A 27,503-nucleotide genomic window follows, 5' to 3' on the forward strand; every position below is an offset into this window, starting at 1 on the left:
GGTTTATGCAGAAAGTTATGAGAAATTAGAGGGTAAAGGTGAGAGGTAAAAGCGGGAGGGAGGTTCTGATGGGAAGGATGTGAGAAAAGGAGTAGGGAAAAGTGTCAGGAAATTTAGGAAATATTCTATCTGTTGGTCATCTTCTACAGAAGATTTGTCATTTCTTAATATTAAAGAGGCATCTGCTACATTGTAGAAGAGGGCCCAACCCCAGAACATGAGACCCACCAATTTTATTATTTTTCTACTGCTGTAATGCAGCCAGTACTTTTCCAAAAATCAGGTATGTTTGCTTTTAAATCCGGGATATGAGCAAAGGCAGATTATTGCTAAGCCTATCCTGGTTGGTTCCTCTACTGGATGTTGAAGAGAAAGCCTTGAACATTCGAAAGTTAGGGAAGTGTTAGTAGCTGGAGCTTTGTACCCTAATTTCAAATGAAATCACAGAGAGGGATTATTGCAATCTTATTAATTCAGGAGCCCTGTTGGCTCAGGACTTTTCCTCCTGTTTGTTTTTCTTCACTCGACCCGAGTATTGATAATGATGAACTAAAACAGATACAAAATTGGACCCCTTGGATCTTTGTATGGTCTCTTTATTTTCATAAATCAGTAAAAGAATCCCAGTTTCCTTTAAGATGCTCTGCCTATCTTGGGTAACCATAAGAAGCACAGAGAAACTGTAGGGTTATCATTTTCCAGATGGCTGCCTGCCCATGTTTCTTGGCATATATCCTTGCAGCCCTTGGGAATAACTGTCATTTGTGGGTTTGCATTAATTATATTTTGATATATAACACACAGATACTTTTTTGGGGCAGAATATAATAGGACTCATTCTAAATTTGCGTCAAATACCCACTCCTAAACTCTCACAGTATTTTTTTTTAAAAGCATAATTTCTAATAAATAATAAGTTCTGTCTTGCCAGATTCCTTGAATCATTGCCATATTTTAGGGAAGTATGAATAATTCTTAAACCCTGCAGGTGGTGAAAACTTCCTCACTAGACAGTTTTACTTTTACATTTCCTGAGCTGCTTTCCTTTCAAAGAATGCTATTTAGAGGGTGTTAGAAAAGGAAAACAAACTATCTCTATAGTTTTTGTTGGTCCCTTTCTCTAATGCAGATATAGTACTCTCATTAGACTCTCCTGGGGGAAAGCAACAATAGGTATCTTTATAAGTGGAATCTGTTATGTTACGTTAGAGCACTATAACCTGGGGGCATTGATACCAGCATTATACCCAGCAGGAAAACCCTCATGATTCTCCTAATTAAGGAAGTCCTATAGGTGGACATATTTTACCTCTTTAAAATATCTGTGGTTTATTAGACATTACAAAGTAGCTTACTTTATTTTGAAATTGCTTAAATTAGCTTAGGCTTATTTAAGCTTTAAAACATTGAGAGGTTTGGCCTTTAATTTTACTCCTCCAAAGACATTAAACACTTTAGCAATGTTACTTCCTTCGCACTTGATATTATTTATAATCTGATAGCCCTCAGTAAATATTTATTGACAAGATACTTTACAATTTTTTTTCAAGATGACAACATCAGGAGGTGGAGGTTTCTGTGACTGTGGTGATACTGAAGCTTGGAAAGAGGGTCCTTACTGTCAAAAACATGAACTTAACACCTCTGAAATTGAGGAAGAAGAGGTAAAAACATTTTCACAAAGTTGTTTTTAAGGAAATACTGTTTTAACCACAAGTTTGAAATATTTTCAGACATAGGAATTAGGTTGTGAGAAAGGGATAAGCAAAATAGTCCTGTCACTGTTACCAGTGACCAGATACACTTTGCAAGTTCTTTGCATTTTATGGATGCCATACCGTTGCTGGTAGTAACTCACTTGAAATTCTGGTAATTTAATTTAATTTGGGTTTATTATTTGAGGTTTTGCTTTAAGTCCTCATTTATCATTGAAGGATTGTTTTTCCTATATGTAGAGACTAGTTACCTTGGTTGGTTTTTGTATATTTTTTTGTGTTGTGACTAAGATTTTGTAGGCTAGATACTTTTCTTTTCTCTAAGTGTACATGGTAGCCAATCCTCATCACCATCTGGCCTGTCAGTGTCATTGGATATGTGATGGGACCAAGTATAAAGACAGTATACTGCTCAATACAGATTATAGTCACTCCAGCTGTAAATACGTTCTTTTTAAAATTGTTGATTCTGCATTATTTTTCTCTAAATGATATTTGTAATGATGTAGTAGACTCTTAATAAATACTTAAATTTCTGCTGCTATTTCTGACAATTTGAAGTTTGATTCAAGATCCTTATTTCAGATTTTATTTTTAAATGGCAGAGAGGTAGGTACATTCAAAGTACTTATGCATTGTTAGTAGGTCTGATATGGATTTGGGACAAGTGAACATTAATAATACTTCCTGGTGCACATACCTTACAGGTCTCAAAATTTAACCAGACTTTATGGTGTAGGACAATGTCTTTTAGACTGTGTTCCACTGTGTTTAGGACAGATTAAAATTTGTGTGAAATGGTTGAATGCTATGGAAAACATATATTTTGTGTTTCATTTGCTTTGTGTAAGTGTTCTAGGATTTGTGACAGATAGACTCCCAGTGATGAGAATTTCAGATTTCTCCACTTCTATTGGAGGAGCTCTATTGTTATCTCTTTTATGTATTGGAGTTCCATTTGTAAAAATACAAATAGACAAAGATATATTTGACAAAAAGAGCTGTACTTGAAAAAAATTTCAAAACTGGTATAAAACTATGGGAGAAAACATTTGTAAATCATACACAGTAGTCCCACCTTATCTTGTTCCAAGACCCCCTGTTAATGCCTGAAATCATGGATGGCACCAAACCCTATATATACTATGTTTTTTCCTATACATACATACCTATGATAAAATTTAATTTATAAATTAGGCACAGTAAGAGACTGACAATAACTAATAATAAAATAGAACAGTTATAACAATATATTATAATAAAAGTTATGTCAGTGCACATTCACTCATTTGCTTTTATAATATTGTACTGTGATGATGTGAGGTGATAAAATGCCTACTTTGATGAGATGAAGTGAGGTAAATGCCATAGGCATTGTGACGTAATGTTAGGCTACTGTTGACCTTCTGACCGTACATCAGAAGAAGGACTATCGGTTTCCAGTCTGCAGTTGCGCTGGGAGTCCCTGAAGCTGTGGATAGGGGGAACTTAATATATCTGACAAGGGTCTAGTATCCAGACTACATAACAACTCAACAACAAAACCACAAACAACCCCATTAAAAATGGGCCAAGGGCTTGAATAGACCCTTCTGCAAAGAAGATATGATACAAATGACCAATAAACATATGAAAACATCATTAGTTATTAGGGAAGTGCACATTGAAACCACTTCACACCCACTAAGATGGCTATAATCAGAAAGAAGAAATGTATGTGTTGGTGAGGTTGTAGAAAAATTGGAGCCCTTGTACATTGTTAAATGGGATGCGAAATGATTCAGTGCTGTGAAACAGTTTGACCGTTCCTCCATAGATTAAACAGAATTGCCATATGAGCCTGTAATTTCACTCTTAGGTGTATACCCAAAAGAACTGAAAACAAGTATTTATAAATAAGTATCAGCCATAATGTCTATCAGTGGATGAATGGATAAATGAATTATGGTATATAGATACAGTGTAATATTACTCAGACATAAAAAGGAATGAAACACTGATACATGGTACAACTTGGATGAACCTGCCAAAACATGCTAAGTGAAAGAAGCCAGACATAAAAGATCATATATTGTATGATTCCCTTGATATAAAATATCCAGAAGAGGTAAATCTGTAGACAGAATTCATACTGGTGATTGCCAAGGGCCCGGGAAGGGGGTGGGGGACTGCCTAATGGGGAAGGGGTTTTACTTTGAAGTAATAGAAATGTTTTGGAGTTCTATAGAGGTGGTAGTAGTACAATATTATGAATACCACAGAGTAGTTTACTTTAAAATGATTAAGTTTATGTTCTATGAATTTCATCTCAATAAATTATTTGAAAAGAAAAAACCCTAGGACTTTTATTATCTTTTAATGTTTGTTTTAGAGTAGACTTAAAAAATTGTCTAAGAAAATTTGCTTGCTTTTACTCTGTTGACTTTATCCTTGCGTATTAGTGGGGTAGCTATCAAATAGTGCAGACATGAGTTAATTTCCTGAATTTTAGATAGATGTTAGCAAGATCACCTTCCTGGCTGAAATTATATTGTCCTGCCTAGAGAATACATACTTCAGCAACTTGGCATTTAATTCCTCTGGACTCTACCATTTAATTCCTATTTAAGAATTCAGTTAAAAGAAATGAAGTCCTCAAGGATGAGACTGTAAGAGAAGCTATTTTTAAAACAGCATTATGTTTAGCATTCCTGTTCCCCACTCACTAAATTTATACATATATCTAGGTTTTTTATATTTTATGCTTGAAATGGAAGACAGCTATATAATTTTTGCAGTGTACTTTTTTTAATCTGTCATAGACCTGTTTTTATTGAATGTAATTTTTGTTATACATTTGGCCTTCATCTTAAGAAAAAGTTGGAAAAAACTTGATAATATACTTCTGTAGGGATAATGCCTAGCAGTTCCATAGGTCTTCTCAGCTCTTGGCATTTGGGATGGGACATTTTTTTATTATATAGGCCAGGGATCAGCAAACTGTGGCCCCGCAGGCCACATCTTATCTTCAACCTGTTACTGGCACTACCGTAAGCTAAGAATGGTTTTTATATTTTTAAATACTTGGAAAAAATCAATAGGATGGTATCTGTGGCATGTGAAAATGATAGGAAATTCAAATTTTGATGTCTAGAAGCGGAATTTTATTGCAACACAGCAATGCTTGTTATTGTCCAGAATTGCTTTTCCACTACAACAGCAAAACCGAGTAGCTACAACAAAGACCCTATAGTCTTTAAAAACTGAAAGACCCTTGAGAAGAGTTGTAGGTACAAAGCGCTTTTATAAAACTTAGAAAAATCTTCTTACTCTTCTTACTTTTCCTTACGTTCTTCAAGCTCTACACCCATTCCTTTTATTCCCCATCTCCCCATAAGCCAGTTCCACTAAGCTTATCTTTGGTGAGGATGTACTCCTTTATGTATATTTGCAATAATGTGTTGATTCCCAGTCCATGATGTTGGAATATACTGATTTTCCTTCTTTTAAAGATATTTATTTTAGAGAGAGAGCATGTGCACAAGCGGGGGAGAGGCAGAGGGAGAAGGAGAGAGAATCTCTCAAGCAGACTACCCACTCAGTGGGGAGCCCAACGCCAGGCTCAGTCTCACAACCCTGAGATCAGGACCTGGGCCCAAATCAAGAGTTGGAAGCAGAACTCACTGTGCCACCCAGGCACCCCAGAACATATTGATTTTCTTATTTGACAAATGAATATAATATTACCTAGCCATTAAGCTAAATAACATGCAGAGCATTAAGATTAAAATTGCGTAAAACATTTTGCCTAAAAGGTATGATAAACTTAGTGTGTATTTATAGTCATACTTTTTCACATTAACCTAGAATTTTTGTGACTTACTCCCTGTTAAATATAGGTGCAAAGTTCCCCATTCCATGCATACACGATGTGTACTGCTGAAAGAAAGTAGACAAGGGAGTGATTCTTACAGCATCAAGGGGGCAGTTTTCTGACCTTATTGACTTATCCCCTTTAGAGTCCTGAAAATCAGGCATTCCTTTATACCTGTAAAACTAAATGTTGCTTGTCTGTCCTTAGATAACATTCCTTTGTTTATTCTGGAAATTGGGGATTAGTAGGATATGAAGCTACAAAGATGGTTTGATGTTAGATTTTGAAGATCCTGGAATGCCATTCTAAAATTTTTAGATTTATTCTTTAGGCATTGAGGTGCCATTGATTATGTTCATTTGATTCAGTAATTGGAATCATTATGAACAGAATGTTTCAGGAAGCCTCATTTGGTGGGATGTAACATACAGGATCAAACTGAAGAGAAGCCAAAGCTGGAAGATCAGTCAGCTGGTTAAAGAAGTATTTTGAGGGGTAGAGGCAGAGCAGGAAAGAGGAGAATTAATGTACATTTAAGATGGTTGTAATTTTTTTTCTGTTCTTTCAGGATCCTCTTGTGCATTTATCAGAAGATGTGATAGCAAGAACCTACAACATTTTTGCTATTATGTTTCGATATGCAGTGGAGATACTAACCTGGGAAAAAGAAAGTGAACTGCCAGCAGATTTAGAGATAATGTAAGTACAACCCATTTATTCTTTATATTCAAATTTGTTCAAGCTCTGTTTTAACCATTTTGATTCCAATTCCTCAAATTAAGTTTAACACAGCTAGGATAGAACATACTCTTTTCTTTTTTAGTAATTAGTTTTCAGTAATACTTTCTTTCGTAGTTTTTAAATATGGTTAGTTTACTTAAGCCCCGTGTTTCAAGCACAGGCAGTTTTCTGTTCTTTGTGTAATAAACCTGGTAACTAACATTTTTACCGTTTGCATTTTGATTATTGAGGAGGTCGCAAGCTTGTGACCAGAGAGCTGGATTCTTTCATAGCTGTATGGAAGCTGTTAAGGGCTTACTTTTTCCACGTGATGTACTTGCCTCAAGCAACCTTCCCTTTAACTTTTAATTCTAACCAAGTTTTTTGGAGTCCTATTCGTATTTAAGGTTGATTACAAGTTGAAGTGAGGGTCTGATGAATATCAGTGGTTTCTTTTTTTGCTTTTTCAGTAGTGTTCTAGATACTTAGGTGTGGGTTAAGTGTTTTTAATAAAGTGAGTTGTTAACTATACTTTTTTGGAAATGTTGAAAATAGTGCCTTATGAAATTATCTTCACCTATAGGCATACCTTGTAGGTATTGCAGGTTGGTTTCCAGGCCACTGCAGTAAAGCAAGTCGAATGAATTTTTTGGTTTCCCAGTACACATGAAAGTTATGCTTACACCTTGCTGTAGTCTAATAACATTATATATAAAAAACAAAGTACATAACCTTAACTTAAAAATATTTTATTGCTAAAAGATGCTAACCATCATCTGAGATTTCTCAGGTTTCTTTTTGCTGGTGGAGGGTCCTGCCTCGATGTTGTTGGCTGCTGACTGATCAGGGAGGTGGTGGCTGTGGGTTGGGGTGGCTGCGGCAGTTTTCTTAAAATAAGATAGCAGTGAAGTTTGCCACATCGATTGACTCTTCCTTTCACTTGAACACTTAGAGGCCATTATAGAGTTTCAGTGTTGTGTCTCGGAATACAGAGGTCCAGGGAGGAGGGAGATGGGGAAACATCTGGTCAGTGTAGCAGTCAGAACACATGAAACGTTTATATTTAAGTTTGCAGTCTTAAATGAATGTGGTTCCTGGTGCTCCAACCAATTGTGACAGTTAACATCAAAGATCACTGATCACAGGTCACCGTAACAAATACAATGATGAAGAAGTTTGAAGTATTGCAAGAATTACCAAAATGTGATGCAGGGGCATGACATGAGCAAATGCTGTTGGGAAGATGGCATTGAAGAGGCTCGCTCAACACAGGGTTGCCGCAATATCTTCAAAGCGCGATAAAACAAGATGTGCCTTTACTTCAAGTTGGGAACCATCTATCAAAGATCCAAATTTAGACCCTAGAGAATAGAAGAGTTTTGTTTTTATCTTTTTGCTTCATTGTAGGTTTAAGACCACCAGTACAGAAGGGAAAAGAATGTAACTTGCTTCTCTTGTACTGTTTTCCTATCTTAGTAAATGGCATTCCATCTACCCAGAAACCTGAATCACCTATACCCATTTAGATTTCAAGTCCAGCTGGTTCTCCCTCCATCAGATCATTCTACTTCTGTTCCTCTCCATTACTGCTACCCTACTCCAAATTAATTAATTTCATCATTGACAACATTGCCTAACTGAACTGCCATATCTATTCTTGTCCCTCACGGTTCATTCTCCACATGGTAGCAAAGTGAACTTTAAGGCAAATCTTACTAATATATTTTTTTTTAGTATCACTAATGTAAATTCCAACGTGGGGCTCGAACTCATGACCCCGAGATCAGGAGTCATATGCTCTTCCAAATGAACCAGCCAGGTGCCCCAGTGGATTGTAGAATATTTAGCAACATCCCTGGCCCTTAACCACTAGATGCCGGTGGTACTCCTACCCCAATCATGACAACAGAAATGTCTCTAGACATTGCCAAGTGGTCATCTATGGGAAGTAGAGGAGAATTGCCTCCAGTTGAGAACCGTTGATAGCCAATTTTGACTTTGGGTCTCAGATTACTTCTCTGGCAGTTCTCTGAAGTCTCAGACTTGTTTTACCCTGTTGCAGCATTTTGTTCTTCTTGATAAAAGCCAGTTCACTTAGAATTATGTGTCTAATATATATCTCCCCCAATAGGTGGTAGTGTCATAGAGCATGGGGACCACAGATGACTACCTAGCACGTTCCCTAGAACTAGAACCAAGTATGCTCTTACTTAATCAGCCTGGAGCTAGAGAATATGCAATTAGTTAATATATAATTAATGTTTTATCCCACAGAGAGAAGAGGGATACCTACTATTGCATGCTGTTTAATGATGAGGTGCATACCTATGAACAAGTTATTTATACCCTTCAGAAAGCTGTTAACTGTACACAAAAAGAAGCCATTGGCTTTGCAACTACAGTAGATCGAGATGTAAGTAATTTCATTATATTGATGTCACGTAGTAAATTTGAACCTTTACTACAAACTATTCTGAGAAAATTGAATAGACTATTTTTGTTTTAAAGATTTTATTTATTTGAGAGAGTGAGAGAGAGAGAAAGAGCACGAGTAGAGGGGAGGAGCAGAGGGAGAGGGAGAAGCAGACTCCGCACCAAGCAGGGAGCCTGATGTAGGCTCCATCCCAGGACCCTGCGATCATGACCTGAGCCACCCAGGTGCTCCTAGGCTTTTTTTTTTTTCATTTGAATATTGATGCAGATACATATTGGGTATAAATGTAAGCTGTTGTCAGAAAGTTTAGGAGGAAATGTAGATACAGTTGCCCTCCTTCTACCCAGTGATTAGAAATATTTGGTTATAGGGGCCCCTGGGTGGCTCTGTTTACTGGATAAAAAGTTATTAATACTGAATAATAATATTTTTACATGTTAATTTAAAATATCTTCATTTACCAGGGACGTAGGTCTGTTCGATACGGAGATTTTCAGTATTGTGAACAAGCAAAGTCAGTAATTGTGGTAAGTAATTTAAAAACATGTCTACACTATTACTTTTTTTTATTAGTTTAAAACTCGTTCCATGTTTTGACATTTATGAACACATTTTTCTGCCTTCGTGACTGTAAAGCCAACATCAACCAAAAATCATGTTTAGTGATATGTTTCTTAAACATTGCATTATTGCTCTATCTAGTTTTTTTAAGGTGTGTAAGATTAATATTGAAAATGAATGTTTACATGAGATACAGATTTTCTTCCTTTCTGTTTCTTTATCAGAGACATCTTAGAAAGTGTTTCATTTTTGTTTTGTTTTTGATAGGGTGTCACATTACTTCATAGGACTTTAACTGGCCTTTAGCACCAAGATTAGAGTTCAAGTTATTTCTTGGTAACTTATAGCAAGTGTGCTGCATGTACTAATAGCACTTAGTGTATTATTTCTCTAAAAGAAAACTATTCCCCACATTTATATTTATTTTAAAAGATAAGAATTATTTTAAACTAGTCCATGTAAATGAACTTTATGTAAATGTCCTTTTTTGTAAATATTTTAAATATGCAGATAAAAATAGAGATAACACAGCAAATGCCTGTATGCCCACATTGTAGAGCATTTTCTTCATACGTAAATAAAATAGTGTAGACAACCCTGTATTGTCCCTTCTCTATCCTATTCCCTTTTCTCCTACCCTAGAGATAACTACTTTTATTAACTCATTTGTTTGTTTTTGTGTGTGCCTTTATACTTCCATTTATTAAATCTGTCAACATTATATATATATATATTGATTTGGAGGCCTTTAAATATTAATTCATAATGTTTCATAACAAGATTCATACCGAATGTATTATACTACAACTTTTCATTTCAGTGTTGGTACTAGGTTAATGTGTGTTGATGTATGTACCTGTGAAGAATTCTGTTGATAACTTTACCATAATTTTTCCATTCTCCTGCTGATGGACAATTAGGATAATTCCTTTTTTTTTCTTTTTGCTATGACTACCAGTTCTGCTATGGCCATTGTTTTGTCTCCCTGTTGCAAAGATGAAAAAGTTTCTCTAGGGTATATTCCAAGAAATGGGATTTCTGAGTTGTTAGGGTAGGAGCTTTTTCATCTTTACTACATTTTGCTAAGTTAGTCTCCAAGATGGTGGCACTAATATACATGCCCACCAGAGGTGTATAGAGAGTTCCCATTTCTCCATAACTTTGTCAAAACTATATGTTGTCAGATTTTTAAATTTTTGCCAATTTCATGTGTATGAATGGCATCTCGTCAATTAAATTTGCATTGCCTTAATTATGAGTATCTTATTTCATATATTTTTTTAAGATTTTATTTATTTATTTGACAGAGAGAGCACAAGTAGGAAGAGTGGTAGGCGAGGGAGAGGGAGAAGTAGGCTCCCCATTGAGCAAAGAGCCTGATGCAGGGCTCGATCCCAGGACTCTAGAATAATGACCTGAGCTAAAAGCAGACACTTAACCAACTGAGCCACCCAGGCACCTCATCTTATTTCATATTTATTTATGTTTTCTGTGAGTATCCTATTCATACCCTTTACCCATTTTGGAGGTTGTCTTTTTTCTTACTCTTTTGTTAGGGGTTATTTATGTAACCTGAATTGTGGTCTTTTGTTGCAAATATCTTTTCCCAAGATGTGACTTAATTTAAATTCATCTCTGGTGCCTTTCGTTGATCAAAAGCTTTATTTATTTATTTTATTTTTTTTAAAGATTTTATTTTATTTATGTGACACAGATAGACAGCCAGCAGAGAGGAAACACAAGCAGGGGGAGTGGGAGAGGAAGAAGCAGGCTCCCAGCGGAGGAGCCCGATGTGGGACTCAATCCTGGAACGCCAGGATCATGCCCTGAGCTGAAGGCAGACGCTTAACGACTGCGCTATTCAGGCGCCCCTGATCAAAAGCTTTAAATTTTAATGTAGCAAAATATATCTTTTTCTTTATGATTTCTACATTTTATGTCTTATTTGAAAATTCTTTCTTTATATCTGGACATACTCAGTTTAATAATGCACGGGAAACTATACTGTGGTTGGGTAAAAGAATATTTCCATTTTTAGGAAATGCAGACTAAATATTAAGGAATAAGGAGGCATGATGCATGGTGCATATAACATACCCTCAGTGGTTCTTGGGGTTTTTTGTTCTTTTAAGTGCGTGTATGTATATTTGTGGAGAGAAATGATAAAGCAGTTGGGATAAAAGGTTTACAATAGATGAACCTAAGTAAAGGAAAGAGGGTATTTTTTCTTATATTGGTTGCTTTATAACTTCTTACGTTTAGTACGTATCATTTCAATTTTTCCTTTTTAAAAAAATTAGTATTTGTAAACTCTCGTGTCATTTATGTAGATACTTTCATAATATAGAAAAGAAAGTCCAGAAGCAGATACTAGCTAGAAGGAAAATATAGGAAACTATAGATACATTCTAAGGGAAGAGGAGAGCTTCTAAACCAATACTAGAACCCCAGGATTTAAAAACGGAATGTATTTTTTGGCTATATAAAAAAATAAGCATAGCAAGATATTCCATAAACAAAGTCAAAAGACAAACAGTAGATTTAGCAAAATTATTTCTAACATAAAGGATGGACATTTAATGTTTATGATAAACAGAATAGCCATAGATTATCAAGTAGGGGACAAACAACAAAATAGAAAAATGAACATAGGATATGGAAAGGCAATTACGGCAGAGAAAAATCTAGGCAATCAGTATACATGAAGAGACTCACTTGTTAGTAATCAGTAAAATGACAGGGAGATTTCATATTCATCAGGTTGGAGAGGTTAGAGTGATAATATACCTTACTGGCAGAGATGCAGAGAATAGGAATGCTTGTGTAAAATAAATTGCTACAGCATTTGGGGAAATAATTTAGTAGCATCTGTTATTAAAGTTTTACCTTTCCTAAGAATTTATCCCATAGAAATGTAAGCACTAGCAAGTGTGTATACAAAGACGTTCAGTGCTGCTTTTTTTGTAGTCACAGAAGACTGAAAACAAAGGGAATATGAATGCCCTTCTCTAGAGGATGTTTGAATAAATCCACACCACAGAATATTATGAGTCATTAACCCAAAAAAAATCGGTTAACGCAAAGATGCACAAGAGTATGTATAGTATCCCATTTTTGTAAATCAAATAAAAATCTTTATGAATGTATACATATATAATATATAGGTAGAGAAAATATGCAAAGATGTACTGTGTTAATGTGGGTTATGGGGATGGGATGAAGTTTGGGGTAGAAAGATGATCCAAACAAAAAGTGAGAAGGGGGAATAAAAATTTAAAAATTGTGGTAGACTTAAGTAGACATTTCTTCAAAGAAGGTATATAAATTTCCAATAAGCACATGAAAACATGGTCAACATCACTAATGGCTAAGGAAATGCAAATAATAACTATGATGTGATACCATCTGATAACCATTTGAATGGCTATTATAAACAAAGAAAAACCATAACAACGTCACAGCTGTTGGCAAGGATATGGAGAAATTGCAACCCTTGTGCACGCTGCTGGTGGGAATGTAAAATGGTATAGCTACTATGGAAAACTGTAATGTGGCTCCTCTAAAAATTAAAAAGAGAATTATCATATGATCCAGCAGTTTTGCTTTTGGGTATATGCACAAAAGATTTGAAAGCAGGGTCTAAGAGATATTTGTACACCTATGTTCATAGCAGCATTGTTATTCACAATAGACAAAAGACAGGAGCAACTCAAGTGTCTATTGATGGATGAATGGATAAATAAATTATCTATATACATACAATAGAATATCATTCAGCCTTAAAAAGGAAGAAAATTCTGATGCATGCTACAACATAGATGAACCTTGAGGATATTATGCTAAGAGAAATAAGCCAGTCACAAGAAGATAAATACTGTATGATTCCGTTTATATGATACCTATCGTGTTTGGTGGGTATAGAGTTTGGTTTTTTCAAGATGAAAAGAGTTCTGGAGACTGGTTACACCACAGTGTGAATGTACTTAAAAATGGTTACGTTGGAAATTGTAGTTTATTATACAACAGGGTTTTTGTTTTTTTTTTTTAAGTATTGATAGCATCACTTCTGTACAGTGAAGCAAATTACTTAAATAAGTATGTAATTGCATTTAAGAAATTAAAGACCTAAAACAAATGTAAGCATTTAAATAATTTCTAGTTGGTGGGGCTGATTTTCAAGTATAGGACCAAAGATTCAGGTTACTCATATGTTAGAACTTCTTACTTTTTTGTAAGAATCCTAAGATTCTTTCTAGATCATTGGGATCTGAGTAAGGCAAGCCAAGTGGTATTTTTCTTACACTCATACATGAAAAAAAAAATTCTCTTGTAATGATGAGAGTATAGTTACATTAAATAAAAATACTTGCTTTTTTCTATAAGATAGCCTTTTTAAGTTTGTTTTTTCATTCTGCCATTTCTTTTTAAGAGAAATACCAGTAGACAGACAAAGCCACTCAAAGTTCAAGTTATGCATTCGTCTATTGTCGCACATCAGAATTTTGGTTTGAAACTTTTGTCTTGGCTGGGAAGTATTATTGGATATTCAGGTAGGTTCACAGAACTATTTTGGAGAAAATATCAAGTGAAATAATTTATTTAATTTCACATTTTAAAATACCATCTCGGAATATCTTTATTCACAGAAAAACCCGTGTTTCTCAAAATTTGATCCACAAGATTTTTTTATATGCATGCAAAGGAGTCTGTGTTCAAATAAAGGCAAGAAATATTGGATTAAACAATAGTAAATGACTTCAATATGCTAATGAAACCTAAATCTCGCAGACTTAATGCAAGAACCTTTTTTTTTTTTAACAGCATTCTGTGGAACTGTGTTCCACTGAGCAAGCTGGAAAATAATACTGTAAATAATAAAAAAAACAAAACAAAACAAAAAACCTAAATGATTAGCAGTTTAAAGGATACAACGCTAATGTTGATATCTTTGTTTGACTCCTCCAGCTTTTGGTTACTAATAATTTGCAACTCCAAACACTTGCCGATTTGAAATTCCTGATTTATATTTGGTATGTTTTGTCTTTCCACATTCCACAAATTAGATAATCTTTTTAATGTGGTGACAGAATGAAGAACCCACATGGCTAAAGCCAAAAATACAAGTTTGGTGTATAAAATGTAACACTAAAGAGAAAAACAGGAGTAGATCTAAGCTATCTGTCATACTGTTCTTTAGAAAGCAAGAGAGGTGGTTTGGATAAATGACATTCTGATCTTTAAAGAGAAGGTCTAAAATATTTGAACTAAAGGAGTATTGCCACTTTGTGAACAGACCGTTGCAAAAAATACGGAGGTGTTGAAATTTAGGAGACCATGTTTGCTTGCCTTTTTAAGTGTCTCTTCAATTATTTTTCTTATGCTCAATGTTTTAGTTTTGGTGTTGTCCATTGGATACCTGTGCACCAAGTTCTGTGCTAGAGAAGTAATGAATGGAAGCAATTTCCTGCCAAAAATTTTTTTGAGATATTTGCCATTAATTATTTAAAGACCTAGACTCTTATTTAATACTTACATACGTATTTCTCTTTAGTGTTATAAACAACTTATGTTTGGTGGCTTTTAAAATTTTTAAAGTACTCCATTTTTTTCTGATTATTTGGCATGCTTATAGAAGACTAAAAGCTGATTTTAATTATAAAGTATGAAACATAAAGGTATTAAAGTTTTGGTTATGTTAATGCTTATGTTAATATTTGAAGAACTTTTTTTTTTAAGTTCAGCATTTAGAAAATGTAGGAATTTGTTTTCCAGGACCTTTCACATAGTAGGTACACATAGGTTCACAGAGAACATTTGTTTAACGAGTGGAAACATTTTGCATAGCACTGATAAATGGACTGCTATTTATTATAGTACAGAGGCCATGCATTCTTTTTTTTTAAATGGCAGCACAATTACATATTATAGCTACCTTCAGTTATCATGGGATGTAACAATTTTATTATTATCTGGTTTAATTAGCATAGGTGCTTAAAGAACTGTATTTAAATTCTTTACAACATAAGAGGTCGTTGCCCTTCTGGTAGGCTTATATTTTGGTGTTCTGTTATAAGTGTTGCTGTATAATGCGAGATTTGGAATTTTTCTTTTTGTGAAAATGTTAATAAAATAATATGTTTACTTTTTCTGAATAAATTTGACCTTTAGTAAACATGTAGAACTCTATAGATTTGCTGGAACGGTTCTATTGAAATGTCATTTCATTTTAATACTTGAAGTTCCTGTTTCATTGACTGCTCTTCTTCCTGTTTTAAGATGGGCTTCGCCGAATTTTATGTCAAGTTGGTTTACAAGAAGGGCCAGATGGCGAAAACTCTTCTCTAGTGGATAGATTGATGCTTAATGATTCCAAATTGTGGAAAGGTAATCTAACTACTTTCAGGGTATAGGAAAACCTTAAATAGGTAATTGGGAAAAGTTTTTTTTTTCATTTGGGAAGGTATTTAATAAATATATTTATAGTTTTTAGAATTAGCACATGCAGTTTTATTCTTTGGAAAAAACATAAACAGATTTTGCAGTCCATGACCCAAATTAAATAACCCTTATATTTTGTTAGGAAACTATTTTTAGAAAAACTAATTTTTCAAGGAGCAGATTGCAAATATTTTATACTGAAGAACACAGTTTGAGTTTTGCTCTTGAGACTTAAAATACAATTGAACATATAAAAACTTCGGAAATGTAATTTTTGGCTTGTTTGATACATCTTTATTTCACATCTACTCTTTTTGTAACAGGTGCTAGGAGTGTGTATCATCAGTTGTTTATGAGCAGTCTGCTTATGGATTTGAAATACAAGAAATTGTTTGCTGTTCGATTTGCAAAGGTAAGTAGTCTCTCAGTTTGAAATTTAACAAAAGAGTCAGGTTATATACAGAGTAAATATAACCCATGATTATATCCAGGCTTTATAATATTAGCAACTAATAGTATTATGTCACTGTGTTGATTTTAAATTCTAAGAAACTACAATAGATGATCTTTTTATCTTTTATAAATAGAGTAAAATTCCAGCAGTAAGGCTTTTCTTTTTCATCACCTGCCATAATAATAATACAAATATCCAACTGTGAAATGTATATGATATCAAATGGTAAATGAAGAATTTAAACCTATGCCATTGTGAATTTTGTATGGTATTATTCCCATTAAAATTTGTATAAGGAAAAGATAATCTTAGCTGAAATGACATGTATATATGGATATGATTTAAGAATCATGAACTCTTGGTTGTTGGTATTGTTGAGTTATGTTCTTCTCCCTTTTCATAGTATGTGCTTATTTTTTCTTATTCACCTCAATTAGGAGTTCTTAATCAAGGAAGCATGTAAGGATCATTTGGGGAGCTCTTTCAAAATATATGTATTTGTGTCCCATTCTCAAACTTAAGCAAATTCACCAAGAATGGGGTCCAAGCATGTGTACTTGGAAAGAGCCATCAGGTGATTCTGGTATACATCCATAAGAGATAAAAGCCTGGTTTCATCAGAGACCATGTGGAGCTGCTGTAGTTTAGCCCTACCTGTGTACAATAACGTCCCAGGATTTTAGAAGCTGTTACTCCTATTTGAGCTCATAAATTGCCATTGTGCTCAAGAAGATTGTATGGTGTATCAGTATTTATACAAAACTTAATTGGTAGAAGTCATTTCAGTTATCATTCTCATAGCAGTGTTATCTTATTGACTCCTCCAGCACTGACTTTTCATTATAATCCTTAAACATTTGGTCCATGTGGATTAGAGGTGAATCTCCCCCTTGTTGTTTAGAGTTACCAGCAGTTGCAGAGAGATTTTATGGAGGATGATCACGAGCGAGCAGTGTCCGTGACTGCTCTGTCTGTCCAGTTCTTCACCGCACCTACTCTGGTGAGTAGTGCTTGCCTTTTCTTTGTAACTGATAGCTGGCACTCCTTGCCTTTTTTTGCCTTCTTAATAGAACTATGAGCGTTTGCAGAGTGATTATGTGACAGATGACCACGACAGAGAGTTTTCAATCGCAGACCTCTCGGTTCAGATATTCACGGTTCCTTCACTTGTAAGTACTAAAAGACTAAGAAGAACTTTCTTGTTTGCCATTGACAGAAGTAAAGCCTTAAAATACTAGAGAATGAAGATCTGTATATTCCTGAATAGAGTAATATTTTATTAATGGGTGATCGGACTTCAGACACCTTCAGCCATACTAGAACATACCCTTCAGTATGTAATCTAGAAAGAAAAAGTTATTTAAACTTAATCTGTACCTTCTCATACTACTTCCCTGAGGTTTTGAACTGATAAGTTAAAAATTTAGCTGATTGGTTTAACAAATGTATCCATTAGAAACAGCACATTATCTACAATCTCACATTTTGAGAAGCTGCCTCCCCCCGCCGTAAGGGAAAGGTAGTTAAGGCAACTGAATCACAGTGATTGTACTAAGTTTCACTGGTTGCCCGGGAGGCATCACTATGTTTTAGTGCTATTCAGTAATTAAAATTCATATTTAATTTATTTAACAAAAATGTATTGAGATCTATTATTTATTGGGCATAGTTCTAAGCTTTGGGTATACAGCAGTGAACAAAAACAGATGTGGTCCTTACCCTCAGGGAACTTAAAATAATGGGAAAGACTCATAAAATTGGTTAATTAAAATTATAATGAAAACTCAAGAATTTGGTTGTATTTAAAGAGAATAGTAGAGAGATCAGACCTTTTCTCAGAGTTCAGAGAGGAATTCTATAAGGAAGGCACCTTTACGTGGGGTCGTGAAGGAAAGTTCACTTAAGGGGCTAGCACTTGAGCAGGTCCTGAAGTAGGAAAGTTCCTATCTAGGAAACAGAAGGAAAGCCAGCACAGTTGAAGATCTTTGAATATGGAATAAAATGAGACCAGAAACGAAGGAGGGTGCTAAATTGTATAGGATTCTAGGGTTATTTTCCTACAAGGTGCATTTTCCAATTGTTTGTTTGCTTGCTTGCTTGCTTTTAACAAGTGTTTTTCCCAGGATTACCTTTACGTCCAAGGATGTATTCTGGTACAGTTGAAGCTGTCTGTATCCACTAATGAGATATTATAGGCCAAGTGAAGGATTTTGGTTTTATGGGAAGGCAGTCAAGGTTTTAAGTGGCATTTACATCATCATGTTTGTGATTTTTAAAAAATCATGCTGTTTGTGATTTGGAGAACAAATTGACGGGGCAAAAGTGAGTGTGGGGAACCTAATTATGAAGCTGATGCAATGATCCAGACAAGAATTGGTGGTAACTTGAGCTGGGATTGTGGCAGTGGATATGAGTTGTGAAATAGATTTAAGTAGTAAAATCTACAGAATTGGCTAGACTAGGGTTTGAGGGATCAGTTGGTGATTTGTTGGTTGTTTGGAGGGAAAGGGTAAAGATGACTCCCAGGTTTGTGACTTGCAGCCCAATGGATGTCGTGCCACTTGCATAAGAGGGTTTTGGAGAATGAGTAGGATTTGTGAAGAGAGACACTTTCATTTTAGTCAGGGATGTCTGAGAAGCCTCTGAGATAATCCTGTGTGTGTTCATATCTGTGCTTCCTCCATTGATCTGTTTGTCCATTTCCATGTCAGTACCCAGTTTTAATAATTTTAGCTTAATACTCTATTTTGATACCTTGTAGGGCTAACTCTTCCATTATTCTCTTCTAATAATTTCTTTAATGTTCTCAGGCTTTTTTTTTTTTTTTTTTTAAGATTAACTAAAATCACAAAAAAACACATTAGGATTTTGATTGAAAATGTATTTAAAGTTTTGGGAAGAACTGATATCTCTGCAATATCGAATATCCCCATCCAAGAACATAATTTGTCCTCATTTGTTAAGTTTTATTTTATGCTCTTACTACAAACTTCATAGTTCTCTCGTTATGGGTCTTACACATTTTTAATCTGGTTATGTCTGTTATGTAGGAAAAGCACTGATATTTACATATTCATCTTGTATCTCTCTGGTCCTCTTAATTAACATTTCTTCTAATATTTTGTGTTGATTCCTTGGGATTTTGAGTAATCAGATTACAAGTAATTTTTGTTTCTTCTAATATTTCAACTTTTATTTTTTGTTTCTCGTCTGATTCCTTTAGTTAAAAACACTAGAAATAGCGTATGTACTCATTTATTCAGAACTTACTTATTTAGCACCTTTACTGAGTAGGTACTGTCGTGGGCTCTAGAGGTAAATATTGCAGTGAACAAGCAGACAAAAGTCCCTGTTCCCATGGAATTTATAGTCTAATTGGGAGGAGACAGATAAAACAGTTGCATACCGTTTATAAGTCAAGTGTTGATAAGTGCTATGAAGTAGAAAAAGCAGGTTAAGGGAATAGAGACTGACAGTGAAGGGGTGATATTTTATACAAAGTTATCAGAAGGCCTCTCAGCGAAGTAGTGTTTGGACAGGAACCTGAAGAAAGAGACAGATGAGTAATGTGACTAACTGGTGAAAGAGCCTCCTGAGGGAACAGCAAGTACAAAAGTTCCAAGATGAATGTGCACTTGGCATTTTGGAAGAAAGAATCCCAAACAGGACAGTGTTTCTAAATAAATGAAGAAAATGGTCAGTGACATCATTGAGTTTGGGGATAGGGTTGAAGATGAAATGGGCAAGGCCATTGTGAGAGCTTAGGTCTTTTGTCTAAAGAAATTAGAAAAAGGGAAATAATAAAGAGCAAGAATTAATAAAACAAAGCAAATATACATAAGGGGAAAATCAGTGCAACCAAAAGTTGGTTCTTTTAAAACACCAAGGGAAAGGAATAGATATTTAGAAAGACTAATAAGAAAAATAGAAAAGTTTGTGGGGCGCCTGGGTGGCACAGTCGTTAAGCGTCTGCCTTTGGCTCAGGGCGTGATCCCGGAGTCCTGGGATCGAGCCTCACGTCGGGCTCCTCTGCTGGGAGCCTGCTTCTTCCTCTCCCACTCCCCCTGCTTGTGTTCCCTCTCTCGCTGGCTGTCTCTCTCTGTGTCAAATAAATAAAGAAAATCTTTAAAAAAAAAAAATGGGGGAAATCAGCTGGCATGACTCACCTTATTAACAGAAAAAAAGATGTATCAAATGCTTTTTTCTGAATTAATGAAAATTCAGCACTCGTAATTTAAAACAAAAAATACCTCATACCTACGAATGAAACAGAACTTTAACAAAACAAACTTTAACAAAACAAAACAAAAAATAAAAACCTAAAGCAAACATTCTACTTAATGCTGAGTATTAAAAGCTTTTCCCCTGAGATCAGGAATGAGAAAATTCCTGCTTTTATTCACCACATGATGACTACCATCCTTTTTATAATTCCTTGAGATGTTTAAGTTGTCGGCTTTCAGCCTTTCTTTCCTGATAAGTGCATTTAAGTCTTAAGTTTCCATATAAGCATAATGTTAGCTGCATCCCACAATTTCGTAATGTCCTATTTTTATTATTCAGCTCAAAAAATTCACTGAGTTCCTTCATGATCTCTTTCTTGACCCATTTGTTCTTTGTGATTATACTTCTTAGAGATATATGCTAAATTTCAAAGCATTTGGGTATTTTCTAATTATCTTGTTAAGAATTCTGCTTAATTTCTGGGGGTGGGGGGATGGGTGAAATAGGTGATGGGGATCAAGGAGTACCCTTGTGATAAGCACCAGGTGCTGTACAGAAGTGTTAAATCACTATATTGTACACGTGAAACTACTATTACATTGTATTCTAATTGGAATTTAAATAAAAACTAAAAAAAGGTGGAAAAAAAAAGAATTCTGCTTAATTTCACTGTGGTCAGAAAACATGCTGATTTCAGTCCTCTGTTGAGTCTAGTTTTATGGCCCAGAATGTTTTCAGTTTTGATAAATATCCCATGTGGACTTGAAAATAATATATATTCTCTTATTTGGTGCAGTATTTCTATATGTCAAGTAGGTCAAGTTTGTTCATTTTCATTGTGTAAGTCTTACATACTTACTAGTTTTCTGTCTACTTGTTCTGTCAACTGTTGAAGTATCTTAGAGTTTCCCACAGTGATTGTTGGATTTGTCTTTCTCCTTTTAGTTCTGTTTTTATATACCTGCTTTATATGTCTTTATGTTATTGGATACATACAAATTTAGAATTGTACCTCCTAGATTAACCCTTTTATCATTACGAATTACCTTTTTCATCTCAGATAATACTCCTGACTTAAAGTAATTTATCTGATACTACAGCAAGAGCTCCTTTCTTTTGGTTAGTGTTTGCATAGTATGTCTCTTCCATGGTTACATTTTACCTTCCTTTTTTTTTTTTTTTTTTTTTTTTGAAGAGAGAGAGAGTGGGGAGTGGAGGAAGGGGCAGAGAGAGAATCTCAAGCAGGCTCCACGCCCAGCACAGAGCCCGACATGGGCCTCATCTCACAACCCTGAGATCATGACCTGAGCTGAAATTAAGAGTTGGACGCTTAACCAACTGAGCCACCCAGGCACCTCACATTTTTAACTTTTTTTGTGCCCTTATATTAAACTTACATCACTTTTTTTTGTTTACCCAATCTGACACTCCTGATGATGTAATCAGATTACTGCTCTTTTAATGTAATTACTAGTACATTTGGCTTTAAATTTGCCACCTTGTGATTTGTTTTGTTTGAACCACGTGTTTTGTTTCTTTTTCTCTTCTTTTTTACCTTCTTTTGGATTAAATAGTTATTATTTCTTTCCCCCCACCCTTTATTAACTGGTTTGTTGTACATTCACTTACTCTTCTCCTAAGAGTGACTCTAAAGCAGTTTTATTCCAAAGTGCCAGTAATGACAGGATAAACAACGTGTACCAGAATGTGAACCAACAGCGTTGGTCTCGGCAAAACTCTTGCTGTGAGAAAAAAACGTCGGCTAAATTAAACTGTGACCAGTAGTTGATTTATCTTCTCGTCACAACTGGCAACAAGCAGTTTGCAGGCTGCTGGTCCATGGACCATACTTCGAGTAGCAGTGCCCTGGAGGTTATGGTGTGCATCCCTGACATGACAGGCAAGCGCCATGTTTCAGCCCCTGAAGGGTGGGAGTCTAGACTTCTCCACTCAGCCTTTACTGGTGTAGGTGGGTACGGAGCTACAGTTTTTTCTGTAGCGGTTGCCTAGAGTAAAGGGGTTATTGTCTGAAAGTTTTCTGTCCTGCTGGATTACTTCTTCCTGTGTTTGAGAGAACGGGCTTTTATTTGGGCTTTTTAAAAAAAATCTGTGCCCTTTGGCATTTTCAGGTTACCAGCTTCTTAGAACTCTCTGCCATGTCATTTCTTGGGTCCGCTGAGGTCCCTAGCCAGTCTGCCTTCTTCTAGCCACCTTTCTGAATCTTCTGGTGTTATTTTGCATATAATCTCCAGAATTTTTAGGGGTACTTAGTGAGAAAACTACACCTATTCTCTCTTACCTGATTCATGAAGCAAAAATCCATTCTTTTTTTTTTTTTTTTTAATGGATTCCAGTTTTCTGGTGAAATTCTCCATTTTTCCCTCAATTTTCTGAACATGTAAATCTTAGCTCTTTTGAAGTCATGGTGTGGGAGTGCCTGGGTGACTCAGTCGAACTTCCGATTCTTGATTTCAGCTCGGGTCATGATCTCAAGGTAGTGGCATCGAGCCCCATGTCAGGCTCTGTGCTCAGTATGGAGTCTGCTTGGGATTCTCTCTCTCTTCCTTTCCCTCTGTCCCTCCCCATGGTCACGTGCACGCGCTCTCTCTCTCCAAAACGGATAAATAAAATCTTAAATAGAGTCATAGTCTGATAATGTCATTATCTAGATCATTTGTAGTTGTATTCCTATTTAATTTTTTTATATTTTTGCCCCTTTTGATTTTTAGCCATTTGAAATGCTTAATAACTTTTTATTGACATTTGTCTTAGGTTTCAGCAGTCTTGCTATGATTTATGTAGGTTTGGTTTTCTTTATAAATATTGGCATTTGTAGCTATTGTATCCCTAGGCTGGTGGCTTTCTCGGTTTTGGAAATTTTGGAGTCCTCTCTCCTCAGATATGGTCTCTGCCCCGTTCTCTTTCTGATTGCCTTCTGATAGGATGTTTTTTATTACAAAATCTTAGACACTGCATGATATCTTTCTCCTAAGAAGATTCCCCTAATGTTAGGCAGGTGGAGTGAGGCCCATCACCCTTAGTCTAGTTAGGAATTGACATAACTCCAGATTGTTTTGATAAGACTCTATCTTCTGAGTCATCCTCACCCCTGCAACATTACCCTCTAAGGGTTCCTAGGCGAGAGCCTAGAAGGTTCACTAGAGTTCCTCCTTTCTCTAGGGTCCTGAACTTGTTTTGTTTCCTCCACTTGCTAAAACTGCCACATCACTCCTTTGCTCTTCTAGTCTTTCTGCTCTTAGACTCCTGGCCTGCACAGCTTCAGAATTTTGCAGATGTCTTATGGGGAAAACTGGAAGAAAGTTGGACTCCATTCCTACCCTTCTGTTCTTACTAGAGTCCTGGCCACCCCACTCCCCGCATCAGCTGAAATCCCGGATTTTTCTCCCTGTTAGCACCTTTATCAGACTCTTTCCTGGGATCTTCTATCCCATTTTCCCCTGCTCCCAGAAGAGTCAGATGCTGAAGGAAAAGCAGCTACAGGATGTTGGCTCGCCTCCCTCTGCCGTGCCGCTTATCCATGGTTTTATCCCCTCTAATCCTTATTGCCTCAGCAGCTCTCTAATGATTTCAAACTTTTTTTCCCTTATTGATCTTTTCTGGTTTTTCTTGGGTGGGGGGAGATGTTGGTTAGCCTCAAGCTTCTTCCATCATGACTGGAAGCAGAAGAGTACATTTATAGTTTCTTGAAAAAGCATCATTAATTCTGCGTATCCCTGCTTAAAAATCAATTGCATAGATATTAGTGAAATGTTATATATCAGTGATAGAATCCCATATATTGGTCTTCTGGGTTAACTGAAAATTCAGTCTTTAAATAGCCTTGTCAAGAACCAATACCAATAATTCAAGTGATCATAGTATCTTACTTGTTCTAATTTGTTTTTATTAAATGTGCCCTAATTTATAGTCAGCATTACCCCTGTATGCTCTGTCATGTTTAGTTTAACATAAAATTGAGCCTCATTTCGGGCTCTGTGCTCATTTTGGAGTTGGCTTGGGATTCTCTCTCTCCCTCTGCCCCTGCCCCTCCTGCTGCACGTGCTCTGTCTCTCAAAATAAATAAATTCTTTGTAAAAAATAAAGTTTTTCAGAGTCTTAGGAGGGACTACGGCCCATTCTGAATATGCTGTTAGATATGTAATGAGCCTTGCAACCCAAGATTGAATACAAATTACATAAAATGAATAAAATCCAAATTAAGGTAAGTAGCAGTAATATATTTTAAAGCAAAGTGAGTTGTAGGCATTTAAAAATTAAGCAGTTTTTTAGGGTGATAAGAAGTACTAGAACTGTATAATAATGTTACATATTTAATCTCAAAGATTACCTTGAAAGTTGGTAGCAACAATCTAGGCATGAGATGATAAAGCCAAGCACTTTTTAACAAGTTTTTTTTTCTTCTTTAATGTTGTAACCTTGGAAAATACGCTTTCTCTAGTTTTCTTTCTACAAGTAGAAATGCCGGAGTAACTCCCCTGTTCTAATGGAACAGTACTAATGGTGTCTTATTGATTTTTTTTTTTAAGTTGACACCCATGACAATCAGAATCCAATCCAAATTACGCAGTGGATAAACCATCGCTCTTAACAGTCATCTGAAACTGAAAATGCCAAATAAATGCCTTCATTGGTGAGATTTACATTCCACCAATATTAAATTGTCTCTACCAAACTTCCTTCAACTATTGGTTGTAAGTCTTATAAGCATGCTCTTCAGAGTTTTTTCTTAGGTCATTCAAATTGCATTATACTCATTTAAGTTTCTCAAGGTCAACTAATATAGCAAACAAAAAACCAAAAAGGAATATCCTTTTATCTTAACATATCGATACCTCTTCTTCTTCAAACTTGACCTTAGTCTTCGCTGTGTAGGAAAATGAACAGAAATTAATCCTGTTGATTTTTGAGGTTTTTGTGGCCTGTGTCCTGGCAATGTGATAATGACTTTTGAGTTTTTCAAAGGAATATTTAACTATATAGATTTTCTCTTTATCTGATGACCTTAGAACTTTTACATTAGAACACTACTATAGTCTTAGACTTCTATCTTCTGTACTTTTTTGTCCTTTTTTTTTTTTTTTAAGATTTATTTATTTGGGAGAGAGTGAGTGTGCGTGGACAGGCAGGGGGAGGGGCTAAGAGAGGGTGAGAAGTATGGAGCCTGAAATGTAACTCAATCCCATGACCCTGAGATCATGACCTGAGCCGAAATCAAGAAGTCAGACACTCAGTCGACTAAGCCACCCAGGCACCCCTGTCCTACTTTTTGATGCAGCTTTCTGTATTGCTTATTGATTAATGAGAGACCTAGTTATATAGTTTCCCAACACCAATAATACCCTTGAACCTGGTGAGGCCAGAAAAGTAGGAGAAAATCCATGATCTTTTATAGCAGAGTAATAATGAGGTATTCAAATAATATTAGGCCTTCTGACTTTATTATGGAGCAAAAAAGGAAATGCAAATTGTTATAAAATAATGTCCAACTTCCTTCATAATAAGATGCAAGTTAAAATCATCAGAATGGCAAAGATCAAAATGTTTAAAGTTGCATTGTGTTACTGAAAGTATGAGGGGAAAGGCACACACTGCAGATGGGCATATAAATTGGTAAGCTTCGTTGTGGAGACAATTTGATGATACCCGTAAAATTTTTAAAATTTATAAACCATTCCTAGAAAATTATTCTATAAATATCCTTGCAATTATACACAGCTAATATTCGTTGCGACTTTTTTTGTAGTAAATGCCGTAAGACTAGAAAAAACCCAGACGTCTCATGTCTCACCATTAAGGGCCTGCCTGGCTAAATAAAGAATGATAGAAAAACATACCTGGTGATAGTTACAAAGAATGAGGGAATTCACATGAACTGATATGGGACGATCTCTAAAATACATGAAGTTAAAAAACAGGTACAGAACAGTGTTTATAATATGCTGTCCTTTGAGGGTGAGAAATAGATATAATTAAATATATGCATACTTCTAGCTACTTAGCAACACTTAACCCATATATTATAAATGTTCATACGTGTGTGTATGTGTAAACATATACGTATGTATTATACATACACATACCATTTCTGGAAGAATATGCAAGAAAACTAACAGATTGGGACCTTGGGAGTTAGGAGACTCTTCACCTGTTTTTTTGTTGTTGGTTTTTGTTTGTTGTTGTTGTTTGTTTTTTTGCATCATTTAAATGTATTTGCTTATTCAAAAATACCTAGATATGTATATCTATACATAGAAACAGAAACAAAAAATAAATTTTAAAAGGAGATTGAGGAAATATAGTTTCATACTGAGTTCTACAGAATCTGTGATATGAACCTCTGGATCCTAGAATAATTATACCATACCATTATAGGTGTCTAAATGTCTCAGTTAAGGAAAATTTGCAACCTGGTTCAGACCCCCCACCCTGAATTGTCTTTGAATAATGAGCCTTGGATCTGTCTCCTAACATTCTGGCATCTTTCTCCGTGATATAATTGTTGCTTCATACACATGGCAATTGGAGTAAGTAATTGTTATTTAGAAATACACAGTAATGCATTTATGATATTATATAGTTGCATTGGAAAGGTTTAAACTTCAAAGAGCTAATCAATGTTGGTGACTTTTTTTGAGCTTTCTAGTAAGTAGGTTTTGATTACCCGTGTACTCTGATATACTTTGTTCTAGGCTCGGATGCTTATCACAGAAGAAAACCTGATGACCACCATCATTAAGACTTTTATGGATCATTTGAGACATAGAGATGCCCAGGGCAGATTTCAGTTTGAACGATATACTGCTTTACAAGCCTTCAAGTTTAGGAGAGTTCAGAGCCTTATTTTAGATCTCAAGTAAGCTTTTGTTTAATTATCCAACCACTTGCAACTTGTAATATGTCAGTGTTTACCCAAATGTTCATTACTATTTTTATCTTGTACAGGTATGTGTTAATTAGCAAACCAACCGAGTGGTCAGATGATCTGAGGCAGAAGTTCCTAGAAGGATTTGATGCCTTTTTGGAATTACTCAAATGTATGCAGGTATGCATAAATGGAACATTTTAAAGAGGAGCACTTTTTTT

General features: G+C 35.4%; 1 protein-coding gene across 7 annotated transcripts in view; it reads left to right on the forward strand.

The window, feature by feature from the left end:
- Positions 1–27,503, forward strand: part of UBR2 (ubiquitin protein ligase E3 component n-recognin 2) — a 115,494-nt gene that overhangs the window by 39,241 nt on the left and 48,750 nt on the right. For 5 of the 7 annotated variants that reach the window (XM_040643488.1, XM_008691907.2, XM_008691905.2 and 2 more), the window contains exons 4-13: positions 1,551–1,664; positions 6,137–6,267; positions 8,563–8,701; positions 9,187–9,249; positions 13,713–13,833; positions 15,560–15,667; positions 16,045–16,133; positions 17,246–17,344; positions 27,110–27,273; positions 27,363–27,462. In XM_040643488.1, coding sequence (XP_040499422.1) covers positions 1,551–1,664; positions 6,137–6,267; positions 8,563–8,701; positions 9,187–9,249; positions 13,713–13,833; positions 15,560–15,667; positions 16,045–16,133; positions 17,246–17,344; positions 27,110–27,273; positions 27,363–27,462 — 1,128 coding nt within the window. Of the gene's footprint in view, positions 1–1,550; positions 1,665–6,136; positions 6,268–8,562; positions 8,702–9,186; positions 9,250–13,712; positions 13,834–15,559; positions 15,668–16,044; positions 16,134–17,076; positions 17,176–17,245; positions 17,345–27,109; positions 27,274–27,362; positions 27,463–27,503 lie in introns of those variants that run through there. The other 2 variants (XM_008691904.2, XM_040643487.1) reach the window with 2 other exon arrangements.

Source organism: Ursus maritimus, unplaced genomic scaffold, assembly GCF_017311325.1.
Source record: "Ursus maritimus isolate PB19 unplaced genomic scaffold, ASM1731132v1 scaffold_29, whole genome shotgun sequence".
Taxonomy (NCBI): Eukaryota; Metazoa; Chordata; class Mammalia; order Carnivora; family Ursidae; genus Ursus; species Ursus maritimus.